Genomic DNA, 26,453 nt, shown 5'->3' on the forward strand with positions numbered 1-26,453 from the left:
CTTTTTTTTATTTTTTCTTGGAAGAGAGATTTACGGCCCCTTCTGTGCTCCACGCTGTGGACCGGCTTGGGGAGGGAGGCAGTGGTGACGACTGGCAGTGCGCACGGCTGACAGAGAGACTGACTTTCAAGGGGCAGGCAGGAAATAGCCTTTCAACAGAGCGGAAATCCACACAGGGCGAATTATAAAGTTGTAGTTATCACAAAGCAGAAAGGGAGGGGGGTGTGTGTGTGTGTGGGGCGGGGGGGGGGGGGGTATCGCTGGAGGAGCACAACACGCCTGAATCTCGATTCCAGGGGCCGCTGGACCAGGCTTTAGCGCATGTAGAGGGGAGGAGGGAGGAAGAGGAGGAGGGAGGTGGAGGGGGCAGTCAAGTGAGTACGTTTCACAGGATCCAGGCCTAGTAGTGTTGCCGCTGGGACTCTCCTCATCCGCTTTCAAAAAATTGGAAATTGGCACATTTAAACGCCACAATGAGCGGGTTGAGGGTCACGTTTGCGGTGGCCGACACCGGAATGGTAAGATTCTCGCGACAGATCCCGTGTCATTCGGCGCTTTCTCCGTGATTTTTGTTGTTTGATGCACACATAGCCTGCATCTGTCGGGGAGGGAAGCCCGTACAAGTGTGTGGTGTGTGTCTTCGCGCGTGTTTGTGTGTCAGTGTATGTTGGTAAACTTGTTTTGTGTCGTCTCGTGTTATGTGGCGATTTGTGTCTCTAATCTCGTGCAAGCATGCAAGCAACGAGCGGCACACACACACATCCAGACAGACAGACAGACACACATGCAGTGGCACACATCTATGCACACGCGCGCTCGCGCACGAACGGGTCCATTTTATTTCCAGTTGCTGGTTGCAGCGCCGGCGTGTATGACGGTTGATTTTAACATGACTCGGTGTAATTAATTTCCTTTATTGTGTGCGTGCGTGCAGTGTATGCACGAGCGTGGGTTTACATGCTGCTGACCTTATCCTACTTGATGTAATTTGTATCTTATCGCGATAATTTTCCTCGAAGGCTTTATAGCGGCGGTTGCGATGTTTGCGCAGAATCTCTTCCAAAAAAACCCCAAATGACACCATAGGTCGATTGGCTCGTCGTCAGTGAGTCTGTTTACGTTTTATTTTGACATGATGTGAAGGCAGGGTTGTGTTGTATTTCACGGGTTTGATGGCTTAGCTGTGTCACTTTTTTTTTAAAAAACATCTCGCCACCATCTGCCTGGGATAACTTTAGACAAGCTGCAGTGGTGTTGTGACATATTGTAGAAACGTGCTGTGCAAAAAAATATAAAAACATGGAAAGAATGTAATTTGTTAAAGGATTGCCATCATGAAATTAAACAAAATCACAGCTGGGTTCCACAGGTATACTACAACGAGCCTTGATGCAAGGACACATGTGCAGAATGTTTGTTTATGATTTGTTTTGGTGGCCTCTGATCATTTCCTCTTCATGTTTCAGGGAGGAACCATGCCAGCATGAGTGGGCCTTACCCAGGCCCTGGCAGGGAGACTCATCAGTCCAGCTGCCCGTTGACCCCCAGCCGTGACCTCTCCTCCCACTCCTGCGCCTCCAGACACCATGACCACAGGATCGGGCTGACCATGTCTGCCGCCGCGTCCTCCCTCAAGCATGCGTCCGTCTATGGGTTTACACAAAGAGACCACTCCTCCTCATCCTCATCCTCCTCCTCGCCTTCCACCTACAGTCCTCTCAGGAGGCTGCAACATCTCACCACCATGGTGAGCCAGCCGGACCTGGTCCTGCCGGTGAGGGACCCAGAGAGGAGCTGGGAGTGGGGGGGGAGTAAGAAGGAGAGGGGGAAGGGGATGGAGAGGGACTCCTGGGCCGATTGCACTAGCGGAGATTATTCTGGCACCCAGAACGCAAGCAGGGGGGAGAGCTTTGGTGTCTCTACTGCTGGACAAAAACAACCCGTTGTCCAAACTAGAAGTAGGGACGCGCCAGCAGCCAATCGCGTCGAGCCCGTCGCGTCTGAGAAAAAGACGGACGGTTGTTTCTCGGGTCCGCCCAGCCCGGCCTTCTCTCTCGACAGCAACAGCCCCTTCGCTAACGGCTTCCTCCACTTTGAATCCTCTTTGTTTGAGGACGACGACGACGACGACGACGACGACGACGACAACGATGAAGATCAGGAGACTGTGTCACCTCTGGGGGAAGGCTTGCGGGACAAACATGAGAACGCGGGGAACGTTCTCCAGTCCACTCCTGGATACTTGAACTCGGAGTCCAAGGATGGTACCGTCTCGTCAGCCAAAGTGGTCACCCGGTCCCAGTCCTCGGGTCAGCGTCGGAGATACTGGGACGGCTCGGATGACGAGTGGGAGAGCGACACCGAGCTGCTCCTGCTTGGGGATTGTCCCCCAATGCAATCATTGGCAAGTTTTATCCTTATTACTCCAAGTAAACAAAAGAACAGCTTTTCAAAGTTTTGTGTTTTTAGCAATAGCAACACCTCTATTGGGTAAACAAACACTTTTCTTTCAGGTCTTGATTGTAAAAGTTCTTAATGGTCCTCAGTCAAAGGAGTTTCCCCTTACTAGGAAAGTATAGTTTAGTTATTACATAACTTTTTCACACACAAACCTTGTGCATGACACACTAAACACCCGCACTGCCTTTCTCCTGTTGTAACAGAATATCGGTCCTTGTGAATAATGGTTGGGCACAGATGATACACGGCTGCAAAACCGAGCTCTGTCTTTGAGAAATATGGTTGTTTTCTATTCACAAGGAGCTAAAGAAAAATGTCAAGCTTCTCCAGAGGTTTTCAAACTGTGAGGAGAGCTGAAGAGGGGGTCGTGGAGGGAAAGACGTGAGGCTAGCATGCTGCGTGTGGTGAAAGGGACAGGTGTATGCCAACAGGAAGTAAGTCATTGTGGATTGGATGCTGATTTGGCCTGTTCATCTGCAAGGCCTGCAGGCTGCTAATGGAGGCAATTAAGGTACTTAAAAAGCCATAGCGCGTGATTGCAAAAATCACACTCCTTCTCTCAGTCATAAAGTAGTCAAATCTGAACACATGACATGATGCGTATATTTATAGATTCAGTGTGACTTGCGTCAACATACCATTTAGAATGAAATATTGTGGTGCTGCAGAGATGTCCTGGCCTCCAAATAACATTCTACAGACTGAAGAAAACATGTTTGTTTGGTACAGATCCCTGCAGAAATCACGTTCATCAAGTTTTTCAGTGAAGATGTGAATAATAAGTCAGTCAAAATAATCGCAATTAGATGTTTTTGTTAAGATTGTTCAGCCGTAGTGCCAATTTGCCAAAATGTAAACAGTTATAGGCGATAAGAAGGTGGCTTGTAGACTTTATACTTTGTTTACATCCTCCAAAGCATCATGTGAGCTGTAGTTTAAAAAATGATGGCATGATTATCCCCCAAATAGAAGTAAGACAATAAACTATTTTTGTGTTTCACTGTTTCGGGGACACGTTCCTAATCAAAACTTGGCACTGCTCAAGATGTGACACTGAATATAAAGAAAGAGGACAGAGTCCATAAATCTGAAGCTGACATTTTAGTTTAACTTTTCTGAATCAATGTTTCACCGTCTCCAGGATAACGACCACATCATCTGAATGACAGAATAGGACGGATGATTCAAATAATTGAGCTGCCGGGTCAGTCAATCTAAACACACATCCAACATTATGATTGAAGCTTGTGTTGCTATTAACATTAATGATTGCTCCGTTCTAACTCAGTGTCCCAGTCAATGATTCAAAACCCTTTTCTGCAGGGCCCCTCTTTTGTCGAAAAATATTTTCTGCTCGTGGCATGAATGGAAAAAATGATGGTTTTACAGGTAAATCCTGGAGATTTAAGGCAATGTGAGATTACCAAGTGACCAGAGGAGACCCCAGGAAGTCACTGTTCCCATAGATATCCCAACTTGTTGTTTTAACATTTCTGTTTTTGTTCAAATTAACAAACAGATATAAAGTGTGAATTAGTAAGCTTTAGAAGTGCTGTTAGGTGGATTGTTTGGACTCTGGACAGAGCAGGGCTAGCTGTTCTTTTCTGTTTTCAGACTTTGTGCTAAGCTAAGCTAACAGGCTGTTGACTGTGCACAGATATGAAAGCAGTGTTGAGTCTTATCATATAACCCTCAGCAACAAAGTGAATCAGTGTATTTCCCAAAATGTTTGAAATAATTTTTTAAGCACCTGGCTCCAAACTAGTTTAGCTTTTATCGTATAGTTCAGAAATTCCAGTGTTCCACAGGGATCAATTTCAGGACCGCTGTTATTTCTGTGTATAAGCTGCAACTGGGCCAAATATTTCAGTTACTCAACATTGATTAGCTGGCTGCTGCAGAAACATTGGTCATGGCGTCATTATGTGGCTTTCGTACGAAATGGCCCACAATTAGAAAGTTTTTGTGCAGGTTGATTTTTAGGCAAATAAATAAAAAATAAGTAGAGCCAATAACATCAATAACAGCCTGGTCAGAAAGAAAAACATTTAAGGAAATATATATATATAATATTTAATTAGGGTGATTGTTTGAAAACAAACAGCTGTAATTTACTCTGACTTTGTGACATCATGATCTAAAATAGGAGTATAAAACTTTCCCCAGGAGGAAAAACCTATACCTAGACACTCGCTGATTATAAGTTCAGTAGCTCAGCAGCCTACCATTTGCTACAAATATTATGTGATAATCATTCGTTAATACATGTAATAAACACCCCTACATGCTAGCTGTTTCCCCCGCTTTCTTTTATGATAACGAGCTAAGCTAATCGTATCCCGGCTGTAGCTTCGGGCAGATATGAGAGTGGTATTGGCTTTCTCATCAAACCCTCGGCAAGAAAGCGAATAAGCGTGTTTCACAAAATGTTGAGCTATTCCTTTAAAGTGCATGGTTACATCATAGCAGCAGCCAGTATCAGCCCTATGGCCATTCCTGCTACATGCTGGTCATAACTCAGGCCTGCTCATGTACCCCGCCAGTCCTCTCAACCTGCTGCTGTGAGCAGTCACTACTAATAACACAAATGATGTATTAGCCACAAGTGCTACCAGGTTGTAATATTCTTCTACTGTGGTTTGAAACCTGTTGTGGTACGATGGAAAGCTAAAATTAGATCCTATAGCCTGTAGAGAAAATAGTTTGTCCGAAGCTGAAACCTTTGACCCGCTATGCAGTGTTAGATGTGATATATATACATACATACATACATACATACATACATACATACATACATACATACATACATACATACATACATACATACATACATACATACATACATATGTAACAACAAGGCAAATCAAGACAGGAAGGCAAAACAAAACACACATTAACTCCACACATCAAAAAATAAGCTCAACCTCAGTATCTTGATATCTGACCAAATTAAATGAAATATGTTAAGTATCACTCAACACATGCATAAGTCACATATCACTCTTCGAATGCTGTTAATCACTACCGAGTACCTCCATCTTTTATCCTATGCCTACTGTAAAAGGATTGCACACCCACAAATGTTATAAAATATTAAATCTGGGACTTCTTACAGCAAATTTGTACGACGACAGTTCACGTGTTGTCTTTGCATGTCCTTCAATTTCTGTTCTGTTGTGAAAAGTGAAAAGATTTAGATGAAAATCAAGCTTTCATGTTACAGTCTTTATCTTTTTTTTTCAGTAGGGCTGCCCCCGCTTAGTCAATGAACCGTTCTATATGCTTTTTTCATGCTAAATGACTTATGTCCAAGAAACTTATGAGCACATCTATAGTAAACACAAGATTTTAAGTGTTGCTTTTGTGTGATTGTTTGTAGAGAAACTCAGTTATACAGATCTGTCGATTTAAATCAACTTGGTTGAGGACAGCCCTAGTTTTCAGACATACTCTAAACAGTTCAGATAAAGTCCCAGAAAAGCCTAGACGCATCAAGCAAGGTAAAATATATCATACAGGTAAACTAATCCCTTGCAGTCTCATATTTTGAACTCTGAGCTTCAAAATAGGCATTAGCTTTTTATAGCCTTTAGCATTTTACACTATTAAAGTTACTTCTTTGGTTAATGTGCATAGATGTGATATATGTTTTTTTAAACACACAGCCTTGGACATGTATAATTGTCGTTGGTGAATCCTCACATGGATTATGCGACATGTCTATGTTGATGTCTTTTGAAAGTAGAGTAAATGCACATCAGGGGGTCACGATGGACATGCTAAAGTAACAAGCAACCAACACATCCGTAGCTATGATCTGGTGAGAACATGTCTTTTTTTCAGTTGTCTGATTGCAGTTTTCTTTCTTCATTGTCATGTTGTTGACAGCAGAACAGCCCCAAGAAAAAGTCTTTGCCGCCTGTGAAGTTTTTAGAGGGTGAAGTTATTTGGGCAAAGTTCAACCGAAGACCATGGTGGCCGTGTGAGGTGACCATTGACCCGACACAGGGAATCTATCACAAAGTAAAAGGTGGGCCTGAGACATTGCTGACTTCATGTGATTGGCTACATCACACAGGGATTGTCTTCAGTTGTTTGATTTGATCTATGGATTGTTTTGGTTGGCAGTAAATTGCCTTATTAGGTCATGTTACCAAGCGGAGAGAACCATGATGCTAGAAAAGTTTCAGAACATCTTCAAATTAGATAGTAATTTTTATTTATGTTATCAAAAACTACATTATACATTCCACCAATGGATCTCCTAATTTGACACTATACATCCCTTTTGAAAGCAGTTATTTCAAGCACTTGCATCCCCTGACATGTACACTGACTGTATTATGCTTTTATGCTATAAAATAATTTGTTTTCCCATGTGATGGTTTTCCTTCGCAATCGTTGATTCGTACAGTTTTATTCTAGTCATAAAAACTATTGTCTAAAGCTGGATTACCCTAATGTCTCAGCAGGTAGAGTTAGATACCACAAACTGCTGGTATTGTGGGTTTAATCTTATTTCCACTGTCTAATAAATCATGTATAGTACATGCTCAAAAATCATCCTGATACCAGTATTCACATTTGATTGTAGTTGTAAAGAGTCCAGGTTTCTTGCATTTAAAAGCTCCCTTTGCTTAGCTGACGCACAGATGTATTTACTGTGCAGGATGATGTAGTTTTAAATCTCATATCAAGACATTGAGGCTGATGTTTGTTGTCGTCTTAGAGCCGAGTGACCGTCCCTGTCGGCTCTACCATGTCAGGACCTTTGGGGAGCCCGTGGAGCTCACCTGGGTGGAGGACAAAGCAACTCACAGTTTCCACGGAGGCTTTGAATTTGAACAGCTCCCCCTACTTCGCCGAAGGGGGAAGCAAAGGGAGCAGGACTACAAATACACTGTAATTACTATTTTAAGAATAATGAGTCACTGCTTGCATGCCCTAATAAAACGTTGATCTAAATCATCGTCATTGCTGGGTGATCATCGTGTTAGACAATAAAAGAAAGGCTGCAGACTTGTTCAGGAATGACTTCAGTTACAATTAAGATATTATTCTGTAAACTAGTAAGTTATGTGTACAAAGATTGAGTAGTGTTTACCTTTATCTTTCTGCAGATTGCGAAGCGTTTTCAGGACTCTTGGAAATCCAGTGTGGCAGAAGCTGAATCTGTTCTCCAAGAGAGACCCAAAATAGCTTCCTTTATTCCTTCGTCTATAGACGATGCCTTCCATGACAGTTCCACACCGAATAGGAAGAACAAGGCCCATCCAACCTTTCCTCCCGCCACTTCACCCACCCTTCCTGAGACATTGCACATTACCAATGGATCCATTTCATCCCCAATTACAACTCCAGCAAAGACAAGCACTTTAAGGAAATCTACTGGGAAGAAGAAACCAAGTAAATCGCTGAAGGACACAAGTAGTAAACACTCTAAAAAGACGTTGCATAACAGCCCTGACCAATCGAATAGAGACAATGGAGAGTGCCCATATTCTGACCTCGACTCAGTCCCTAAGATTTTATGTCCAAAAGCACTTGAACGTCAGTCAAAGCTAGTTCCGACTCCACCATCTGTCACAGTTGTCAAAGAGGTGAAAAAGCAGCCAGATATTCAGAGTGGTCTTTGGTTCAGTAAATCCGGCAAAGACAGACGACCTAAAACATCCAGTCCGGTGCCAGACCGCACTCTCTTTAGTAAAGTACCCTGTAAGAAAAAGAACTCATCTGTTGTAAGTAAAAAGTCACAGATTCCTAGTGCGTCCTCCTCCAGTGGTGGGCCCAGTGACCAGTCAGGGTTGTCAGACAAGCATAAGACTCCGGTACCTGCTGATAAAAATCTGTCGCCTGAACATTCAGGACATTTGAAGTGTAAAACCCCCCCAGTTGTTGATAGGCCTTTTGGTACAACTGTCAGTCCCGCTGACCAGTCAGGATTGTCAGACAAGCAGAGGTCACTTCTTTCTTTTGAGAATGGTGTGACCTCTGACAAGCGTGGATATTCAAAGGGTAGACAGGCAGTGAGTAATACAGCAGACATTGTTACTGGCTCAACGTCAGACCAATTGGGTGGCTCAGATGTGAAAAAGTCCTTAGAGCCCAGTCCAGTAAGTTTCATAAACCAAACCAGGTTGAGTGTAAAGAGAGTCAGTCAAACTCAACATTCTGACTTTATGGCTAATAAAGAGGTCCATTTAATTGACAGAATTCCTGACAAAGCTGAAGAAAAAGAAAGTAACAAGAATGCAGTGTCCACTTTAAATATTGACGCTACTGATCCATTAGCAAGTCTAGACAAACAAACAAGTCTGGTTTCTAAGTGTAGGCTGCCCTTTGTCAAATTGATACGCAAGGACATAAAGGGTAAGAAGTTCCTGAACTCTAGTGCGACCATTAGTCCCAATGACCAACCTACATGTACAAAGAATGACAAAATACCAGAGACTACTGTGACTAAAATGTCCTCTAAAAAGACAGATTGGGTTGACGGCAAGGCAAGTGTCTCCATAGATCAGGCCGTCAGTTCAGATTCCATAAAGGTCTCAGTTAAGAAGTTAAAAGCAAGTGGTGGGACTGGTATTCTTCGTCTCTCATCAGAGTCATGTCAAGGTAAAACTATTGTTGCCTCAGATGTGGCAAATGTGTCTGAGTTGGGTAACCCAGAAACTGTAAATGTAAGCCCAAGCAAAGTGACTACTTCATCCTTTAACCAATCAGAACAGTCGGAATGTAAGAAGACTCCTGTATCCAAAGTAACAAGCAAGTCCTCTGAACAGTTAGGCAGTTCACATCAAAAAATGACATCTACTAGTACAACTTGTAATACAACTAGTCCACCTTCTCACCTGCATGGAAATTTAGAATGTAGGAAAGCTCCTGTACCCGAAGGCCTGTGTTCTGCAAAATCCAAGAAAGTGGTCCACAAATCAAAGCAGGTTCTTGATGAAGTCAGTAAAGTCCTACTTCAAGAGCAGCCTGCCCACCTCCCAGCCAGCAGTCGTTTGATGACCAGAGCCCTGAAGGCTATGCAGGAGGCGGATCAGAAGAAGCGTGAAAAAGCCCGAAAGGAGGCTGAGCAGAAAGGACTCTTAAATCCATACAGAAAAGCTGAGGACCTTGTGTGTAATTCTGCGCACAATTCCAAACTAGACCTTTGCACTAAAATGAAATCTCTTAAATCTCATAATACCAATGGCGAGTATGATCAGGACATATTTTCGAGCTGTAGCACCCCCCCTTCGACGTTTTCTGACTCGGTTGACTTTGATGTTGGTGTCAAGAGTGAAGATGAAGATCTCTCAATATCCTCAACTCCACCAATGGACTTCATACCTCTGACTTCTAGGGTAAAGGCAAAGAAGGAAGATCAGTCCTCTGGCATACACTCCTTGTCCTCCCCTTCCTCACCATTTACTTTTGTAAATGCCTTTAAAAACTTGGAGGAGGTATCCTTCCAGTCCCTGACAAATGAGGGCGATGGTAAACCCATCTCTTTCAAACCAGACACAAACTACAAGTTCAGCACTTTTCTCATGATGTTGAAGGACTTGCATGACACGAGGGAGAAAGAGGGGACCCCCTTAGAACTGGAAATTGGGCCACCAAGTGCACATGTTAAGGAGGAACCCTTAGTGATGCCTGGAGAGGCTAAACCCGCAGGCCAAGATCGACAAATTGAACATGTTGATAAAAATCCATATTTAAGTCCAGACAAAATTGAAATCAAACACAATGAGGAGAGCACAAGTCAGATGTCCAAAAGGCCCTACAACAGAAGGGGCAGCTCCACTGGGGTGAAAAAGAAAGCCAACCGCAAAGTGCCTTGTCGTCCTGCCAGGTCTGGACCTGGTATCCCTGGACTGGAGTCCCTGCCAGCAATGGACTCTTCATCGGGAGTGGATTGCTCATCAAGGGTCCAGTCCCTGTTCGGCATACAGACCAGCAGCTGGAAGAGGCAAGCTGTATGTGGTAAAGATGTAGTTGGGGAGGAGATGGAGGAAGATAGGTGGGGCAAAGTAAATGAGAATCTACAGAACATGGTGCCTTTGGAGCAGAGGGGGTGCGACACTACGCTGTGTCTGGAACAGCCAAATGGCCTTGCGGCAGACTGCAGTGAGACTAACACTAGCTTGATGCACAACGCTGGAGAAGGCGACAAGGCTCCAAAAGGTAAGGACAGTCTAATTTAAGAGTCTGTAGTAAAAGTAGTAAAGCCCAATGTGACCAAAATCCTGGATGCATTCCAAAAAACATCTAGAAGTTGTAGTTATTGTAGTTTGGCCCACTGATTTGGTGTGCAATTTGTGTCACAAAAAAAGGCACATTCTCAGAGTCATAACTCTGTCAAGTCTTAATACACAGACATGATACACATATTTTTAGATTCAGTGAGACTTGCACTGTCCGAGGATATAATCTATAGATGTCCATTGGAGATGAAATGTCTATATATGGCTTAGAATTCGTAGAAAAATGTACTTGCCTGTAAATCAAAATGTTAAAGTAATTTAGTCATAGTTGTTTGTACATCCATGGGTGCATTGCAAAAGCAAACTACTGATGGTGCTTTTGAACTACTAAAACAGAGAAGTTTGAAAACGCTGCTGACGCCATTTTAGTTTGGAAACTCCGGTGTTGCATTTTAGTGCAGACGGGCAGAAAAGAGAGCTTTGAAAATGATTCCCAGACACCTGCGTTCAATTCTTGATTGGGATTTATCAGTCATGTGTCCTTCCCTGATTAGTACAATAATGCTCTGTTGTATTTTCTGTAATCAAGCAACAAACGGCTATGGTTGCTACGTGCTAGCAGTTAAGCTATCTCTCACTCAAAAAACTTAAGACAAATTCAAATCTCTTTGCCTTTGGCAAGTGGCCATGGTATAAGTGTGATAATACACTCTGCTGTCTAGTAACACCATAAACAACAGGGATTTAAAAAAGCTAGTGTCTGTTCTTATATATCTTTTTCAGCACATAAACGAATTAGAAAACCAAGCAAGAGGCTGATTGAATGGACTGAAGAGTATGATCAGATTTTCTCCACCAGGAAGAAAACTAAAAAGCCTCTCCAGTTGATTGGAAAGGTAAAACTCATACAAAGTAAGATCTGTTGTAATTTTATAGTTGAATGTTGTTATATACGCATAATACTACCGCATTAGGCATCCATTACCACTTGTTTCCAGCTACACACAAACCTTGTATCACTGATTGACAGGGAAATCTCGTTGTTTGTTTTCTCAGGACACGGCCATGTCCGAACCCCCGGGATCGGACAACAGCACACAGGACCACCCATCCGTGAACTTGGTTCCTGAAATACAGACGCCACCTCCAGAGGAAATTGCTGCAACAACGCCCCCTGAACTACAAATTCCCAGCACTGAAAACACATCTCCCCAAGATGCACCGGTGCTTTCCGTAGACACACTAACCCCTCCTCCTGAATCTGACCTCTCGCTGTCCGAAGGCATCGTCAAAGGCAACGGTGAGGAAGTCTTTCCGTTTCTTTCTCTGCTGCTTACCTCCTTTCAAAGTTACAGAAACAGTTTGAGGGGAAAAAAAGTTTTCTGTCAACCAAAGTAAAAACATCCTCTGGGTAAATGGCCAAACGAATGTGGACACAAACATTACATCCATATGTGACTATAAAACATGCATTTCCAAAACCACAGGCAGATCCGCTGCAACAACAGCTTGCACCCGTCTGGGGAGGCTTTCAACAAGATTTTGTATGTTGGCTCTGGGGATTTTATTTGCTCCCATTCAGCCACAAGAGCATTAATGAGATTGGCCACTGATGTCAAGTGCTTCCACACCAAACTGGAAAAAACATTTCATATGGAGCTCATTTTGTGCAGGCGGTCTTTGTCATGTTGAAACAGGAAAATGTCTTTGAAACGCACAGTTGTTTAAAAATATTGTATGCTGCAGCATTAAGATTTCCATTTATTGGAACTGAGGTGTGCAAACCATGAAAAACAGCACCAAACCAAAAGTTTGGGGTATCCAGATACTTGCAGTAGTGTAATACGTATTTTGATACCAATACAAAATTGTAGAAATACTCCATTACAAGTAAAAGTTTATGTGAAATGCATTTGATTAGACCGCTAAAAAGTCTGCTGACTTGGAATGTAGCGCAATACAGAGCTAAGTTAGCTGTTTTTGTGAAATATGTAATAATTATACCTTCTTGGGACTTGCATAGCCTAAAGTCAGGGAACCACTGATTAAATATATAACAATGAGTCTTTTTGTGTAACATTTAATTCACAGTGAACGTTCCTGTGCTGGAGAAGAAGCGGAAGAGGAAACCCACTCAGAAGATCCTGGAGTATTGTATTGAGGCAGAGGCCTCAACGGGCCCCAAGAAGAAGGTACATATATAGCTGCATTGTGTACATTTGTTCATCTGTGGTACATCTATAATACTTGTGTTTTACTTGAGTGTTTCCATTTTCTGCTACTTTTAAACTGTTGTAATGCTCCTTTGTCTTCAGTAAAATATCTGATTACTTCTTCCAACTCTGGTGAGGCATTCGTTAATCTGCTATCTATTAAACTAATAGTATCTAAAGTCACAATCCTTTTTGGGAAACACCTTTTAAGTTTAAGAAGGTCCGTATAATAGATTTTATGATCATTTTTGTCTAAACAGGCTTTTGGGAAATGAGCTTACAGCTCTCTCTGGATTCAACGAATCAAAAGTTGACCACAAAACAAACTAATGCAGGCACAGTCTGCATCAACATGCAAACGTCATGCAATTAGAGAATAACATGTTGGACAGACATGATATTCAAGATCAGTGAAGATGAGAAAAGACAAAAACTTTAGTTTTTTTCTTACTGTGATGTCATGAATTAGGGAGTTTCAGAAGTTTTTCTCTTTTTTTTTTCTTCCGTCGGTTTGACTGGAAAAGGTTTTGTTAATTGTTCTCTTGTCACAGGTGAAAACAGTGAAGAACAACTCAAATCCTGATCTTCAACCAGGTCAGTGAATCATCTGTGTATATTATACTGTTCAATTTATAGTAATCATTGCTAAACACTTTTTTTTAAACAATTTTTTTCTTTCTTTTTTTTGTGTGAAAAGTACTTAAAAAGTGGGAAACATTTTTTCCCACTTTAGAATATTAACCAGTTGAATTTCCAGACAATAAAACATTCGTCTCATGAGAAAAATATGTTTGAAAATGATTGAGAATCTCAATTGGAATAAGAAGTTGTGGACTATTTTCCTGCAGTGTTGTGATTTAATGAATAGTTGTGATGAACGTGCCTTGAACAGTTTCAAACACGTCTTTCTTATACCCAGATTCGGCACCGCCATCTTTAATATCAAAGAGTAAGCAGCTTATAGCCTCCAGCTCCACGGCGACACCCATCGAAGCGTCCACCTGTACGCCCGCAGATCCCCCTCCCAGCTCTCCTGCACCGTCCTCTCCAGCGCCGGCGCCGCCCGAACCCGCCCATGTGGAGACGGCATCGGAAGACGTTGATGCTCCTCAAGCAGAAGACAAAAGGGACACAGCGGAGTCAGAGGTCAGCCGTCTTTCTTGTAGTGTTTCTCCTCCCATTTTGTAATCCGCCAATGTTTAAGAGCGCTCCAGTTAGAAAGTACCAGAAGTTGGCATTCAAACAAAGATAAAGAGCATGTTCTGTGGGAGGAAAGACATGTTAATGACAATTAAAAGATACCGTTTTGACAAAGGCGAGCAAAAGAGAGCAACTTCACAGCAGGGAAAAGATTTGAAACTAGTTTCCCGACCACTCATCATATACACTACCTTTTAAATAGTATGGAAGCTCTGATTTATCGCTGTATGAATTTGTCTCTTTAGGGTGACCTGTCCAGCTTGGATCACAGCTTCTCCTCCATGAAGGACTACTTGTCGCTGTGTGACGATTCACTTTTACCCTCCAGGAAGATCATAGGAGACAGAGGAGGTCCTGCCTCCATGAAGGAGAACATATGTCAGGTGAGCCCCCCCCCCCAGGCCCAATTTACTGATGGAGAAAGGTGTCCAGAGCTGCGTCTTCTTTACTTTCTCATGAGCCTTATTTTTCTGGAGGACATTTCTCCTTAGATTTATATAATCTATCAAACTTTTGACAGTGCAGCGAACGACCTCAGAAGATATTAGGCTCTCGAGTTTCTGCTTAAGTTTACACTATATTTAGAAGATTATCAAGATTTCTCAATATCATAATATATCAATAAGTCAAAGTGGGTTCTAGCACAATTGCCCAAAAGATGAAACATGAAAGTGACCTTAAGTACATACTGTATTACCATGTGGAACCCCAGCGATAATACCACGCTTAACCCGTCGGACTACACAGGAAATGGAAACCCATCCATGTCATTATATCAGGTATTTTAAAGTAGGTTGTGTTTTTCTTGCCTCAGGTGTGTGAGAAGACGGGGGAGCTGCTGCTCTGCGAGGGTCAGTGCTGTGGAGCCTTCCACCTGCACTGCATCTCTCTGGCCGAGGCCCCGAAAGGGAAGTTTGTCTGTCCGGAGTGCAAATCAGGTACGACCATGTTTTACAGGTATTCTCTGGGGGCCAAAGGTCTGTGTTAATGATCGTGAAAGCGCAACAAAAACATTTTTTTTACTCACTATATTTTTCAGTCCCCCAACTTTTATTACCACAATATATTATATAGTATGTACTATATATATATACTGTGTATATATATATATTTTACTTTACATGTTAAAGTAAAAATATCCCGGGGAAAACCAGCCAATCAGAGAGCGGCAGCAGCTCGATACATTAACTTAACCTGAAACCTCACAAATAAAAATCTAATAGAAGAACTTGAAAAAGGAAATCAGATTTTTAAGATTATATTCATTTGTGACATTTAGTTTCACGGTTTTCCACTTTCTGAATTATAGGATTGATAAATGAAAAACTATAAACATTTTTAATTCTACTCATGTCATGTGGTGAAAAATATAGACAAAAAGGAGTAAAACATTTTAATTTCATTTTTATCTAAGGTAAAAGAGATACATTTATTTCAGGATGTAAGACCTGTTCTTGAAAACAATTAGCTTATTTTAAGATTGCATTAATAATCAATAGTAACAATGAACTTCTATCGTCCTCTATCATGCTGAACATGCACCGCTTAAGGTACAAACCCTACTGACCCTAACCCTTTGTTTCTCCCAGGCGTCCACACCTGCTTTGTATGTAAAAAGCGCAGTGAGGACGTGCGCCGCTGTATGATTCCCGTGTGTGGGAAGTTTTACCACGGCGAGTGTATCGCCAACTTCGCCCCTACGGCACCTGTGAACCGAGGCTTCCGCTGCTCCATCCACGTCTGTCTCACCTGCTTCATCACAAACCCCAACAGCTCGTCCGTCTCTAAAGGTAAACCAGAGGACGCTCGGAGGATTTACTGTTGTTTGGTTTTCACCTTCAATGCTCTTGACTGTACGTTTGTTGTTTCTGCAGGTCGTCTGGTTCGGTGTGTGCGCTGCCCGGTAGCCTATCACGCTACAGACCTCTGCATGGCAGCAGGCTGCGTCGTCCTCTCCAACAACAGCATCATCTGTCCCAACCACTTCGCCCCCCGCCGCGGCGTCAAGAACCACGAACACGTCAACGTCAGCTGGTGCTTCGTCTGCACCGAAGGTACGGATTTAGAAACATGTGGCCTCAGCTTGAATCTGCCCCAAAGCCTGAAGTTTAATGCAAATATTTTACATTTTGGGAAACACACTTATTTGCTTTCGGCAGGCTAACTTAACTTAGCTGCAGCAGGAACCGCTTGCCCGAAAATCAACTTAGACTCAAGGAATTTACTGGTCCCAACCAAGAAATGTAAGGGTTTAACACTTACACGATACAACGTGTTAATTTGTGCGATTTAAAGGAGCTGGTTGGTAGACTTAGTTACTATCAAACACAGCCAGGCTGGCTGTTACAAGTACAAGTATTAAATGTAGAAAAATTCCCCCTGTGACTGTTATACTACTATATTATATCATAATATTAGTATTACTCATGTGTTCATGTTGTGTCAAATTGTCACATTCGTGAAGTAACTACATCTGTCAGATATGTAGTTCAGTAAAAAGTACAATATTTTCCCCTGAGATGTAGAAGAAGAGAGTAGCATGAAAAGATAATACTCAAGTAAAGTACAAGTACTTGACATTTGTACTTAAGTAGCATAGATGAGTTTAGTTACATTCCAACACGGCACACCATGAAGTGTCACTGAAAGAAACAACCAATCCTACACAATGTCCATATGAAACTTACCTGATGAGTGTCTCAGGACCAAAAACATGAGTACAGGTGATAAAGTATGTTTTCAGGGGTTCATTCACAGTTGTATTATTTGCAAAATATAGCAAATTACTTCTGTTGTAATTCACTATAGACTAGGACCAGCATCAGTTGATATGAAATTAAAGGGACTGTACGTAAAAACAAACTTAAAAACAAGTCGTTTGATCGTGAAATTACTCCTTAAAGCTACGGTAACCACTAGAGGGCAACAGAACGACACAGCCAGCTGACAGAAACACAGCAGTGACATAATATCTTCTTATTCACCTTATGCTGCTTTTTGCTGGGTCAATATAGTATTCCAGCTAACGTGTCAGAAACAAGTTGCTCATTTACACATCCAGCAGATACGTAACAACATGATTCATTAGGAGTCTTTGTTTTTGTGTCCAATGTTCTCTCTCTTTTTGCTGTTTTTGGTCTCCACCAACTCCTGGGGGAACTATCTATCTCTTTAGCTGCTGACTATTTCTCTTTATTGACCAGCTAGTCGCTAACATTGTTTGTCATAGCGTAGACTGAACAGCAAGTTAAAAGAGCAGCTATTTCAGAAAACAGTGGTAACCTTAATGTAGGTCTAGCTAACCTTCACGTGCAACGGTTGATGCAGTTCCTCCTCACGTCCTCTAGGGGGCAGTCTGCTGTGCTGTGAGTCCTGTCCTGCTGCGTTCCACCGGGAGTGTCTGAAAATTGAGATGCCTAAAGGCAGCTGGTACTGCAATGACTGCAAGGCTGGGAAGAAACCTCGCTTTAAGGACATCCTCTGGGTGAAGGTTGGCCGGTACAGGTCAGTTATTTTTTCTTTCATTGGACAATTTTATGTGTCCAATGCTTTGGTTTGTTACCAAATACCTGCATGGTAAATATATTTGCCTGTATTGTCATTATGTTAGTTGTTAGCATGGGGATGTTAGCATTTAGCTCAAAGCACCTATGTGGTTAAGTACAGCCTCACAGAGCTGCATGCATGTATTTAGACTCTTTAGTTTTACCGTGTTAATGACAAACTTTTGTGTTTTTTCCTCTCCTGCTCCGTAAAGGTGGTGGCCAGCGGAGGTCAGCCATCCCAAAACGATTCCGGAGAACATTCAGCGGATGAAGCACGATGTCGGGGAATTTCCCGTTCACTTCTTCGGCTCCAACGATTACCTTTGGACGTACCAGGCCAGGGTCTTCCCTTATATGGACGTGGACGCCAACAGCAAGGAGAAGATGGGGAAAGGTGTTGATGCCACCTACAAGAAAGGTATCCTGTGGGTTCTTGTGTTGTTTGTTGTGTCTTCTGTTTGTTCCCGCTATGATGACTTGAGTGTCTGACTGTTGTTCTCCCTCCTCAGCTTTGGAGGAGGCGGCTGTTCGATTTCGTGAGCTGCAGGCGGAGAAGGAGCTTCGGCAGCTTCAGGAGGACAGGAAGAACGACAGGAAGCCTCCTCCGTACAAACATATTAAGGTCAGGGAGACTCTTCTTACTTTACGTCTCCATTTACTCCGAATATGCTTCATCCTCCAGGTTTCTTCAAAAGTGAAGCAGTGGTGTCTTAGTTTCAAAATGTGATCCTTAATGTCCTACATAGCTTTAAGAATATATAGCTAGGTTTTACCCAGTGAAGCCATTTCCTTAAAGGCTTTGTTCTTTGTACCATCAAGGTGAATATTTGTACTGTATGTTTATTTATTAATTATGTATTAGTCTGGTGCTGAGCATTAGTACAAGTCATGCTTAATACTACTAATCTCTGACAAACTTGAAAGATTACTTCATATAATCACTCTGACAGATTTAAAGAGAATTCATGTCTCCTTCAACCTTTTTGGCTCGTTCAGGTGAATCGACCAATCGGGAAGGTGCAGATCTTCACGGCCGACCTATCGGAGATCCCGCGGTGTAACTGCAAGGCGACAGATGAGAGTCCATGTGGGATGGACTCTGAGTGCATCAACCGCATGCTGCTGTACGAATGTCACCCGCAGGTACAGAGACCCCTCCATCACGCTCACTACATGTTTTATAGATTTATAGGTATTCATGGATGATGATCAAAAATCAAGAGTAAACGATGCTGCTTTGTGTCGAGGTGCTGAGTTACCTACAACTTAATGTAGGAGCTGCATGGCGAAGGCAAGAACTGTGATTGGTCTTATTTTCTCATTAGCTTTTTGGAAAGCATGATATTCACAAATATATCTGTCTAGATAGTGCTAATCAATAATCTGCTCTGCATCAAATCCTTAACTTTCTTTTCAAATCTTTCTTTTCAAGTTTTTCTCATTAGAAACTCAACAGAAAAAATGTACGAGTAGCAGAAATATACATTATCTTCATCCAAAACAATGTCCATTTCCCTCTTCATCAAATTCACGCCTCTTCACTGTTGGCCAAACAAAGAAATTATACTTATACATGCATACATACAGTATGCACATGCATGTGTACATTCACAGCCTCAACGTTCATTCTTGACCCTGGAAAGAGCAGCAAATGAAGGCTCACCCAAGCCAGAAGAACATATATATATATATATATACCATCACAATATGTGTCCTTAAGATTAAGACCTTGTGGTGATAGTATTCTGGAGATATTCCAATGGGCTTCCCCGAACCTTATAAAGCCTTATAAATGTAACAAATTGTCTCAAGACCATAGTTTTTGAGAGACTGTCAATGGAAAGATGCAAGTGGACACGATTAGACCTGAAGTTAAACTTGTTATCAAACAGTTGCTTATATACACATTCAGCAGTCACAGACCAACATAATGATTCATCAAGAGTCTTGGAGTTTGTGTCCACCTGATGAATTTTAATCCAATATTCACTAATGTGTAGCTCTGTTTTTGGTCTCCACCAACTCCCGAGAGAAGCATCTGTCTCTTTAGCAGCTCCTCTATGTTCACCAGTCTCTGACTGTGTCCGTCTGCTGTTTGCTGCTTAGTAGGTAGTGTACAGTGGCTTTTTACTTTTCTTTAAAAGAAACGCTTTAAGAACGGTGAGAGTGAACCACAACAAAAAGGTTTGGTCCGGACAGATAAACAATGAGCTGAAGCTCACTATCAAGCTCTGTAAAACCAAAACGCTGAGCTCAAAGAGGCTGAAATGTTTGCAGGTTTGCCCGGCGGGCGAGCACTGCCTCAACCAGGCGTTCAGCAAGCGTCAGTACAGCCAGGTGGAGATCTTCAGGACGCTGGCTCGCGGCTGGGGACTCCGCTGTGTCCACGACATCAAGAAGGTAACTACTGTACTTCTATCATTCATTCTACTGGCGCTGCTCTACCACCACAGAGTCGCCATCAGGAAGTGTGGTTGCCGTTTAGAGTGATTGCATCAGGCCAAATGATGTTGAATGTTTTTTGTTTCAGGGTCAGTTTGTGAGTGAGTATGTCGGGGAGGTGATTGACGAGGAGGAGTGCAGGTCCAGGATCAGACACGCCCAGGAGAACGACATCTGTAACTTCTACATGCTGACACTGGACAAGGTACAGCTCCACAGCCAGAGTGTGTCATAATGTTAAAAACTCATTAAACTCATAAAAACTCATGTTGGTGGTGGAACAAGAAATACATTTTTGCATGTGTATATATAAATTTGCCATCTGTGTCTTTTCAAAGTGGTGTAAAGTATGTAAATATAAAGAAGAGGCAGATGGTCGTCCGCTCCGTGTATTTTCCAGTAATATATTTTGAAAAGCAAAAAAAAAGATCTAAATTTAGTTTCTTGAGGAAAAATGCGTTCCTGTTTTCTGTTTTTCATCTTTTGGACCCGATCAGAGAAATCCTACCTGAATCCGACGTGCATAAATACATTTTAAAATACCGGAGCGATCGCACTCAACCCGAGAAGACATGAGGATACTTGGACCCAATCCGAAATGGGCTCTACCCAAACAAGACTCGAGACAAGTGGCAGCAAAACAAGTCTCTTCCCGAGTAGACTGAATATAATTTGGACGTCACTTGGGTCTTGAATTAAACTCATCTGCTGGTTGGAGAGTGTTTCACAAAATGTGTTTATTTACCTACTTGTTTGACCATTGTGACCTCTCTCTTTCCCTCGTTTCCCGTCGTCTCTTGGTTTTTTTTCAATGAGTCGTAACGTTGTGTGTTATTGTGTGTGTGTTTTTAGGATCGAATCATCGACGCCGGGCCCAAAGGGAACGAGGCTCGCTTCATGAACCACTGCTGTCAGCCGAACTGTGAGACGCAGAAGTGGACGGTGAGCGGAGACACCCGGGTGGGACTGTTCACTCTCGTCGACGTCGCTGCAGGTAAATAAAATATATAACCACTGTAATCAGAGTATTGGACATCACACACACAAGTTTAATGGGGAAAAACAAATGAGGAATGCTTACGTGGAGGTATTTTGTGTGTTTCTGTTTAGGCACAGAGCTCACTTTCAACTACAACCTGGAGTGTTTGGGGAACGGGAAGACGGTCTGTAAATGTGGGGCACCAAACTGCAGCGGCTTCCTGGGTGTCAGGCCAAAGGTGAGGGCGATGACACAAATTGAAATGCTCATATATTGTTTAACACCTGAAGTCAGTGGTGGAAGAAGTATTCAGATCCTTTACTGAAGTAAAAGTACTAATACCACACTGTTAAAATACTCTACCACAAGTAAAAGTCCTGCATTCAAAACCATACTTAAGTAACATCATGTAGCCTGCGAAACAAATGTACTTAAAGTACTTTTAGTTGCATTAACGTTGAGTAAATGTACCGAGTTACAAATTATTTAAATGCCAAAATCAGTCAATTGAAAGGTAAACATGAAGTCAGCTCAACAAAAGCTCTGTTTAAAGCTTCTCTCCTCTCCAAACCAGAACAACCCTCCATCTGACGACAAAGGCCGAAAGATGAAGAGGAGGGGCCACGGCAAGAGGAAGAAGAAGGTGGTGGTGACCAAAGAACGAGAGGACGAGTGTTTCAGCTGCGGAGACGGAGGACAGATGGTCTCCTGTAAGAGACCCGGCTGTCCCAAAGTCTACCACGCCGACTGCCTCAACCTCACCAAGAGGCCTGCAGGTCAGTGGCTCTCTGTTTAACACAATAACTCATTTTCTTTTGGTGAAATCTGTGGTGTTTGGCAAATGCAGTCACAAATGCAGTCACAAATGCAGTCTTCAGGTGAGTTTTCCCTGGAAAACTACACGGTAAAACATTTCAGGGATATAAACGGCCGTCCGAGTATATTTTGCGAGCCATTTTAGCAGCGGAAGAGATTCATACACCTGCATATACATTTTTGATAAATAAATAACCTCAGAAGACAAAAAAAACATTTCATTTTCATGATTGAAAACCTTTGAACGACGGCGTGTGTATCACAGTAGAAACATTAATCGGATTCTGGTTGTTGAAAGTGACCAATCAAAGGAGCAGAGGCTTCAGCCACTGTTTATTTCATTCAGTTGTGAGCGCGTAGGAAGGGTCGAGCTTGTGCTTATCACAGCCCCGAGCTTGTGGGATCGCATTTGTGCACGAGGAGCAGAAATGCTCCCTCGTGAGGATGTTTTTCGCATGCAGATATTGTTCAGAGCTTCTTTTGTACTTTCCTTGACGTCCTTGTCTGTATATTCATTGTAGGTCGCTGGGAGTGTCCGTGGCACCAGTGTGACATATGTAACAAGGAGGCGGCGTCCTTCTGCGAGATGTGCCCCAGCTCCTACTGCAACCAGCACCGCGAAGGCCTGCTCTTCATCTCCAAGCTGGACGGCAGGCTGTGCTGCAGCGAGCACGACCCCTGTGGGCCCGACCCGCTGGAACCAGGGGAGATCCGCGAGTACACGCCCGAGCCCAGAGCCCTGACCTCGGGGCTGGGCATGGCCGTCATCCCCTCTGCTGCTTCTAGCACCACCGCCAGTCCGAAACCGACCGCCAGGAAGGTGCAGGAGATCAGGGCCGGCGGCGGCGCGCGTCCCTCCGAGTCACTCCCCGCGTTGTCCATCCCGGTACCCATCACTATTCCTGTCGCCGCGCCAGCTTCCTCGCCTCCCCCCAGCAGCTCAGATGCTCCCAGCAGCCCTCCAGCGTATGACCTCCCGCACTACTCGCCCATCTCCTCGTATGAGGAGGAGAGGGATGTCTTAGAGGACGAAGATGAGGAGGAGGAGGAGGATGATGAGGATGAAGAGGAGCTGCTGGAGGAAGTGGAGGAGGAGTCGGAGGAAGAGGGCGAGCTGGGGAGGCAAAAGTCAGATTCTCACGAAGAGGATGGAGAGGCGGTGATGGAATATGTTGAGATCAAAGAAGACGAGGAGGAGGAGGAGGAGGAGGAGGAGGATGATGATGAGGCGGGCGAGGATGATGAGGCGGGCGAGGATGATGAGGCGGGCGAGGATGATGAGGCGGGCGAGGACGAGGCAGACGACGACGATGATGACGACGAGGACGATGAGGAGGACGACGACGATGACGAGGAGGAGGAGGAGGAGGAAGAGGAGTGACGCACAGTGGATTATTATTACAACTGCAGGCAGCGAACCCTCCCAGGGAAGATAAACCAATCACAAGTAGCCCAGTCTGTCACTGTATGGAGGAAATTTTAGGACAAAACTAAATCAGCACATAAATAAAGTGTTCACGAATCAAATAAATAAACAGAATAAATACTGTATAGAACCATATTTATACACAGACTTTTCTTTTATTATTTATTTAGTTTTGTCCTAATAATCGGTTACACGCTCGGTTCATGACTCGGTGACTTTGCACACACTAGCGCTGGCTGCACCTTCATATGGGAGATCTGACAAAGACAATTATCTGGAACTTCTACATAATGTACAACTTGATATTTGTAAACATAGTTCACTCCAATATACTTGTTTTCTCTCACAGATATCACCTGCTGGTTTGTTTTGGTATTTGTTCTCAGTAGTATTTCAAGCAAGTTGACCCTGCAAAACGTACGTAGTTGGAGGCGGTTGTTGTATCTGCAGAGCCAGTGTGTATACTGTCGGTGTTTCGTGCTAGAAAAGACTGCACTGTACTGTAGCTTCCTGTCGAGGTCGGGTGAACTCTTCATTCTTCGGCCCACGTAAATGACCTCGACTTGGTTACATTTCAAATCAAATAGTAGCCACGTTTTTTTAAAAGAACCAGAAAAAAACAACATGAATTTACCTGTCATCTGCTTTCAAACATGAACACCGCTCCAAACTTTTTTTCCTTGTGGTCAGTGGACATCGGTTACGTTTATTATTTACGGTTATACTTGACACAGGAGTCGTTGCTTCCATTCACTCCCCTCCAGCTCCAGTTGGTCCCGATCATTTGATGGTGCTTCAACATCAGAGTATCAATAAAGTGTGAAAGTGCCACATGAAGATGTTGCTGCCTGGCGAAGCCTCAACATGAGTTCACACGACAAGCGATGCTGCTAGTTTTAGACCGAAGCTGGCAACGAAAAGAAGCGGGGACAAAAAGAAAAAAGGATCTATAATTGACGATGATTCAGTGTTTGCCTGAGATTACCCTTCATGCCTCAGAGAAAGTGTTTATACAGTTTATACCGCCAAAGCTGTCTTGTAGCTCCACAAGGAGACGGGTTGGACACTCCAGAAGCTCATATCCATCACTAAAGTCAGTCTTGCACTGCGTGTGCTCTGTGGTCATTGTTTATAAACTGCTCTGTGAGGCACAAATGATGACGGGGAAACAGAAAAGTCTTCGACGGGACGCTTGAAACGACGGACTCCTGCTGTGACGCTTACTCCAGTATATGTTCTTGCCACATGTGTTTTCGCTCTGTCTCCAAGCTAAATATTGTCTGTGTGTTATCTGCCGATGCCTTAGCGTGTTTTTCTTTGGAGATATTTTTAAGGAATGGTTTTGGCGCCTGTGAAAGCCAAGTGTCCCTATTAATGCCTTTTTACAGTTGCCCAACAAGCAGTGTTTCATTCCAGTGTAATTATGACCTGTTAGATCTCAACCATTGACCTGTTAAAACAACTGCTATATATAAATATATAAGAAAAAGAAGTTATGAAATAAGCTTTTTACTGGCCTCGTTCTTTTTTTTTATTTATTGGTTCAACATGAAGCAGCATAAGAAATATAGATCTTTGACTGTGAGCATCTCGGACATTATTTCTATGGCGTTTTGAATCATATGTGGCTTTAAATTTGTTTTAATTCAATTATATCACAATTCAGCATTCCTGGAAGATCATGTAACCTCTCAAGTGCTTTAAAACATATAAGATCAACCACAACAACTCCCACAAGCCCTTGTCAGAGTGACACATGTTAATTAGCATCACTGGAAACGTTGTTGCTGAATTCTAACCAAACATCATCCAACGAGATTAAATATCCTTTAATTTAAGCCGTGTTGATGTTTTACTGTCCAGCACAGTGTTCGATACCTCTTTAGCGTAGAATATGCACAGAAAAAACATGTTTCAGCTTTCCAGAAAGACCTATTAGCATGCCAAACCGTCATTATTTCATTATTAAAGGTTGAGAAATAAACCCCATAAACATGCTTCAGCTATTTCTAATGCTGTCTTTTTTTAAGGTTATAAAAATATAATCCCTCATATAGTCATAACACAATCAGTAGTAATTGACCATATATTTGCTGTTTGAAGTGTTTTACAGTCTATTTTATGATGGTGGTCTATGGGGGGAAATGCGTTTTGGTCTATTTTTCCCCCGTTGCAGTACTGTGAGTGGTCACATGGGACAAATGACCAGACAGAGTAGCAGTGCTGAAGCCAACTCTCAATACATCCATGATTTAGCTAAAGGTAGCAAACGAGTAAAATAGGCCTTTTAGCTGCTTCAGTTGCAGGTTCTTGTGCATGGTGGCTCTCGGTCATGACTTACCGTTAGCCGTCGTTAGTGTTATTAGGAACACCTGTGCTTTTGCCAACACAACTCTGGTTAATTGTTTCTCTAACGGAGGGAAACTGCAGTCAAAGTGAACAATACCAGATATCTGATAGTCAAACAGGAAATGGAGATGCCTTGGTAAACTTTATTTTTCACTTTGCACAACTCGTAGGTGTTGTCTGAGACATATCTTTTGGATTCAGCCATGAGAAGGAAGGGGGCGCCAGAGAGGAGGTCTAATCAGCTGAAAGAAGGAGAAACACCTGTGTAGGTGAGCCACAGGTGAGTTAAAAGAAAAACACAAAAATGACAAATTACCAGAGATAAAGTGGAAACAGATGAAGAAACTCTCTGGTGTCGATGCATTTGAAGATTTAAATTAAGTTTTGCAAAGATGAATCACAGGCCAGGCTGTACCAGAGTGTAAACATGTAATACATTCACAGTAAACACAGTGCTCCAAAAATAATGGCATCGGTAATAAATAATGAATCAGCATTTATTTTAACAGCAGGAACGTTGTAAACGAGGTCTCCGGTGTAAATCAGCTTGCGTAGTGATCTGTTTCAAGTCAAGAAGGAAGTCATGTTTTTTTCCTTTTACTTTTCATTTTTCTACTTGATTTAAACTGAATTTTATGCTTTTTAAGACTTTTCAAGACCTGCAGACTTTGTCTCTTTATTTATTTCCAGTGGTGTAGCTCATCTGTGCTTTTTGGGTCATGATCAATTCTGACCACAGAGGAGAGTTTATATTTTAAATTACTATAATACAGGTTGTGTTTTACAGTACAAAGCATGGGTAATGGGCTCAACGATTTTGTCGATTCC

At 42.7% G+C, this 26,453-nt stretch overlaps 1 protein-coding gene across 1 annotated transcript; it reads left to right on the forward strand.

The window, feature by feature from the left end:
- The first annotated feature begins 404 nt into the window (after positions 1 to 404).
- Positions 405 to 24,864, forward strand: nsd1b (nuclear receptor binding SET domain protein 1b). Its single transcript, XM_079171931.1, is given in 26 exon segments — positions 405 to 518; positions 1,467 to 2,404; positions 2,406 to 2,408; positions 6,349 to 6,490; positions 7,190 to 7,362; positions 7,581 to 10,635; positions 11,439 to 11,551; positions 11,712 to 11,955; positions 12,747 to 12,847; positions 13,420 to 13,462; positions 13,788 to 14,014; positions 14,314 to 14,451; positions 14,883 to 15,006; positions 15,658 to 15,858; positions 15,943 to 16,122; positions 17,416 to 17,572; positions 17,826 to 18,031; positions 18,123 to 18,235; positions 18,610 to 18,756; positions 19,891 to 20,013; positions 20,144 to 20,260; positions 20,908 to 21,049; positions 21,166 to 21,272; positions 21,609 to 21,810; positions 22,372 to 23,025; positions 23,068 to 24,864. Coding segments are annotated over 25 exon segments (7,797 nt in total). The 5' UTR covers positions 405 to 518; positions 1,467 to 1,483; the 3' UTR covers positions 23,232 to 24,864.
- Positions 24,865 to 26,453: the final 1,589 nt, after the last annotated feature.

Source organism: Pholis gunnellus (genome assembly GCF_910591455.1).
Source record: "Pholis gunnellus genome assembly, chromosome: 13".
Taxonomy (NCBI): Eukaryota; Metazoa; Chordata; class Actinopteri; order Perciformes; family Pholidae; genus Pholis; species Pholis gunnellus.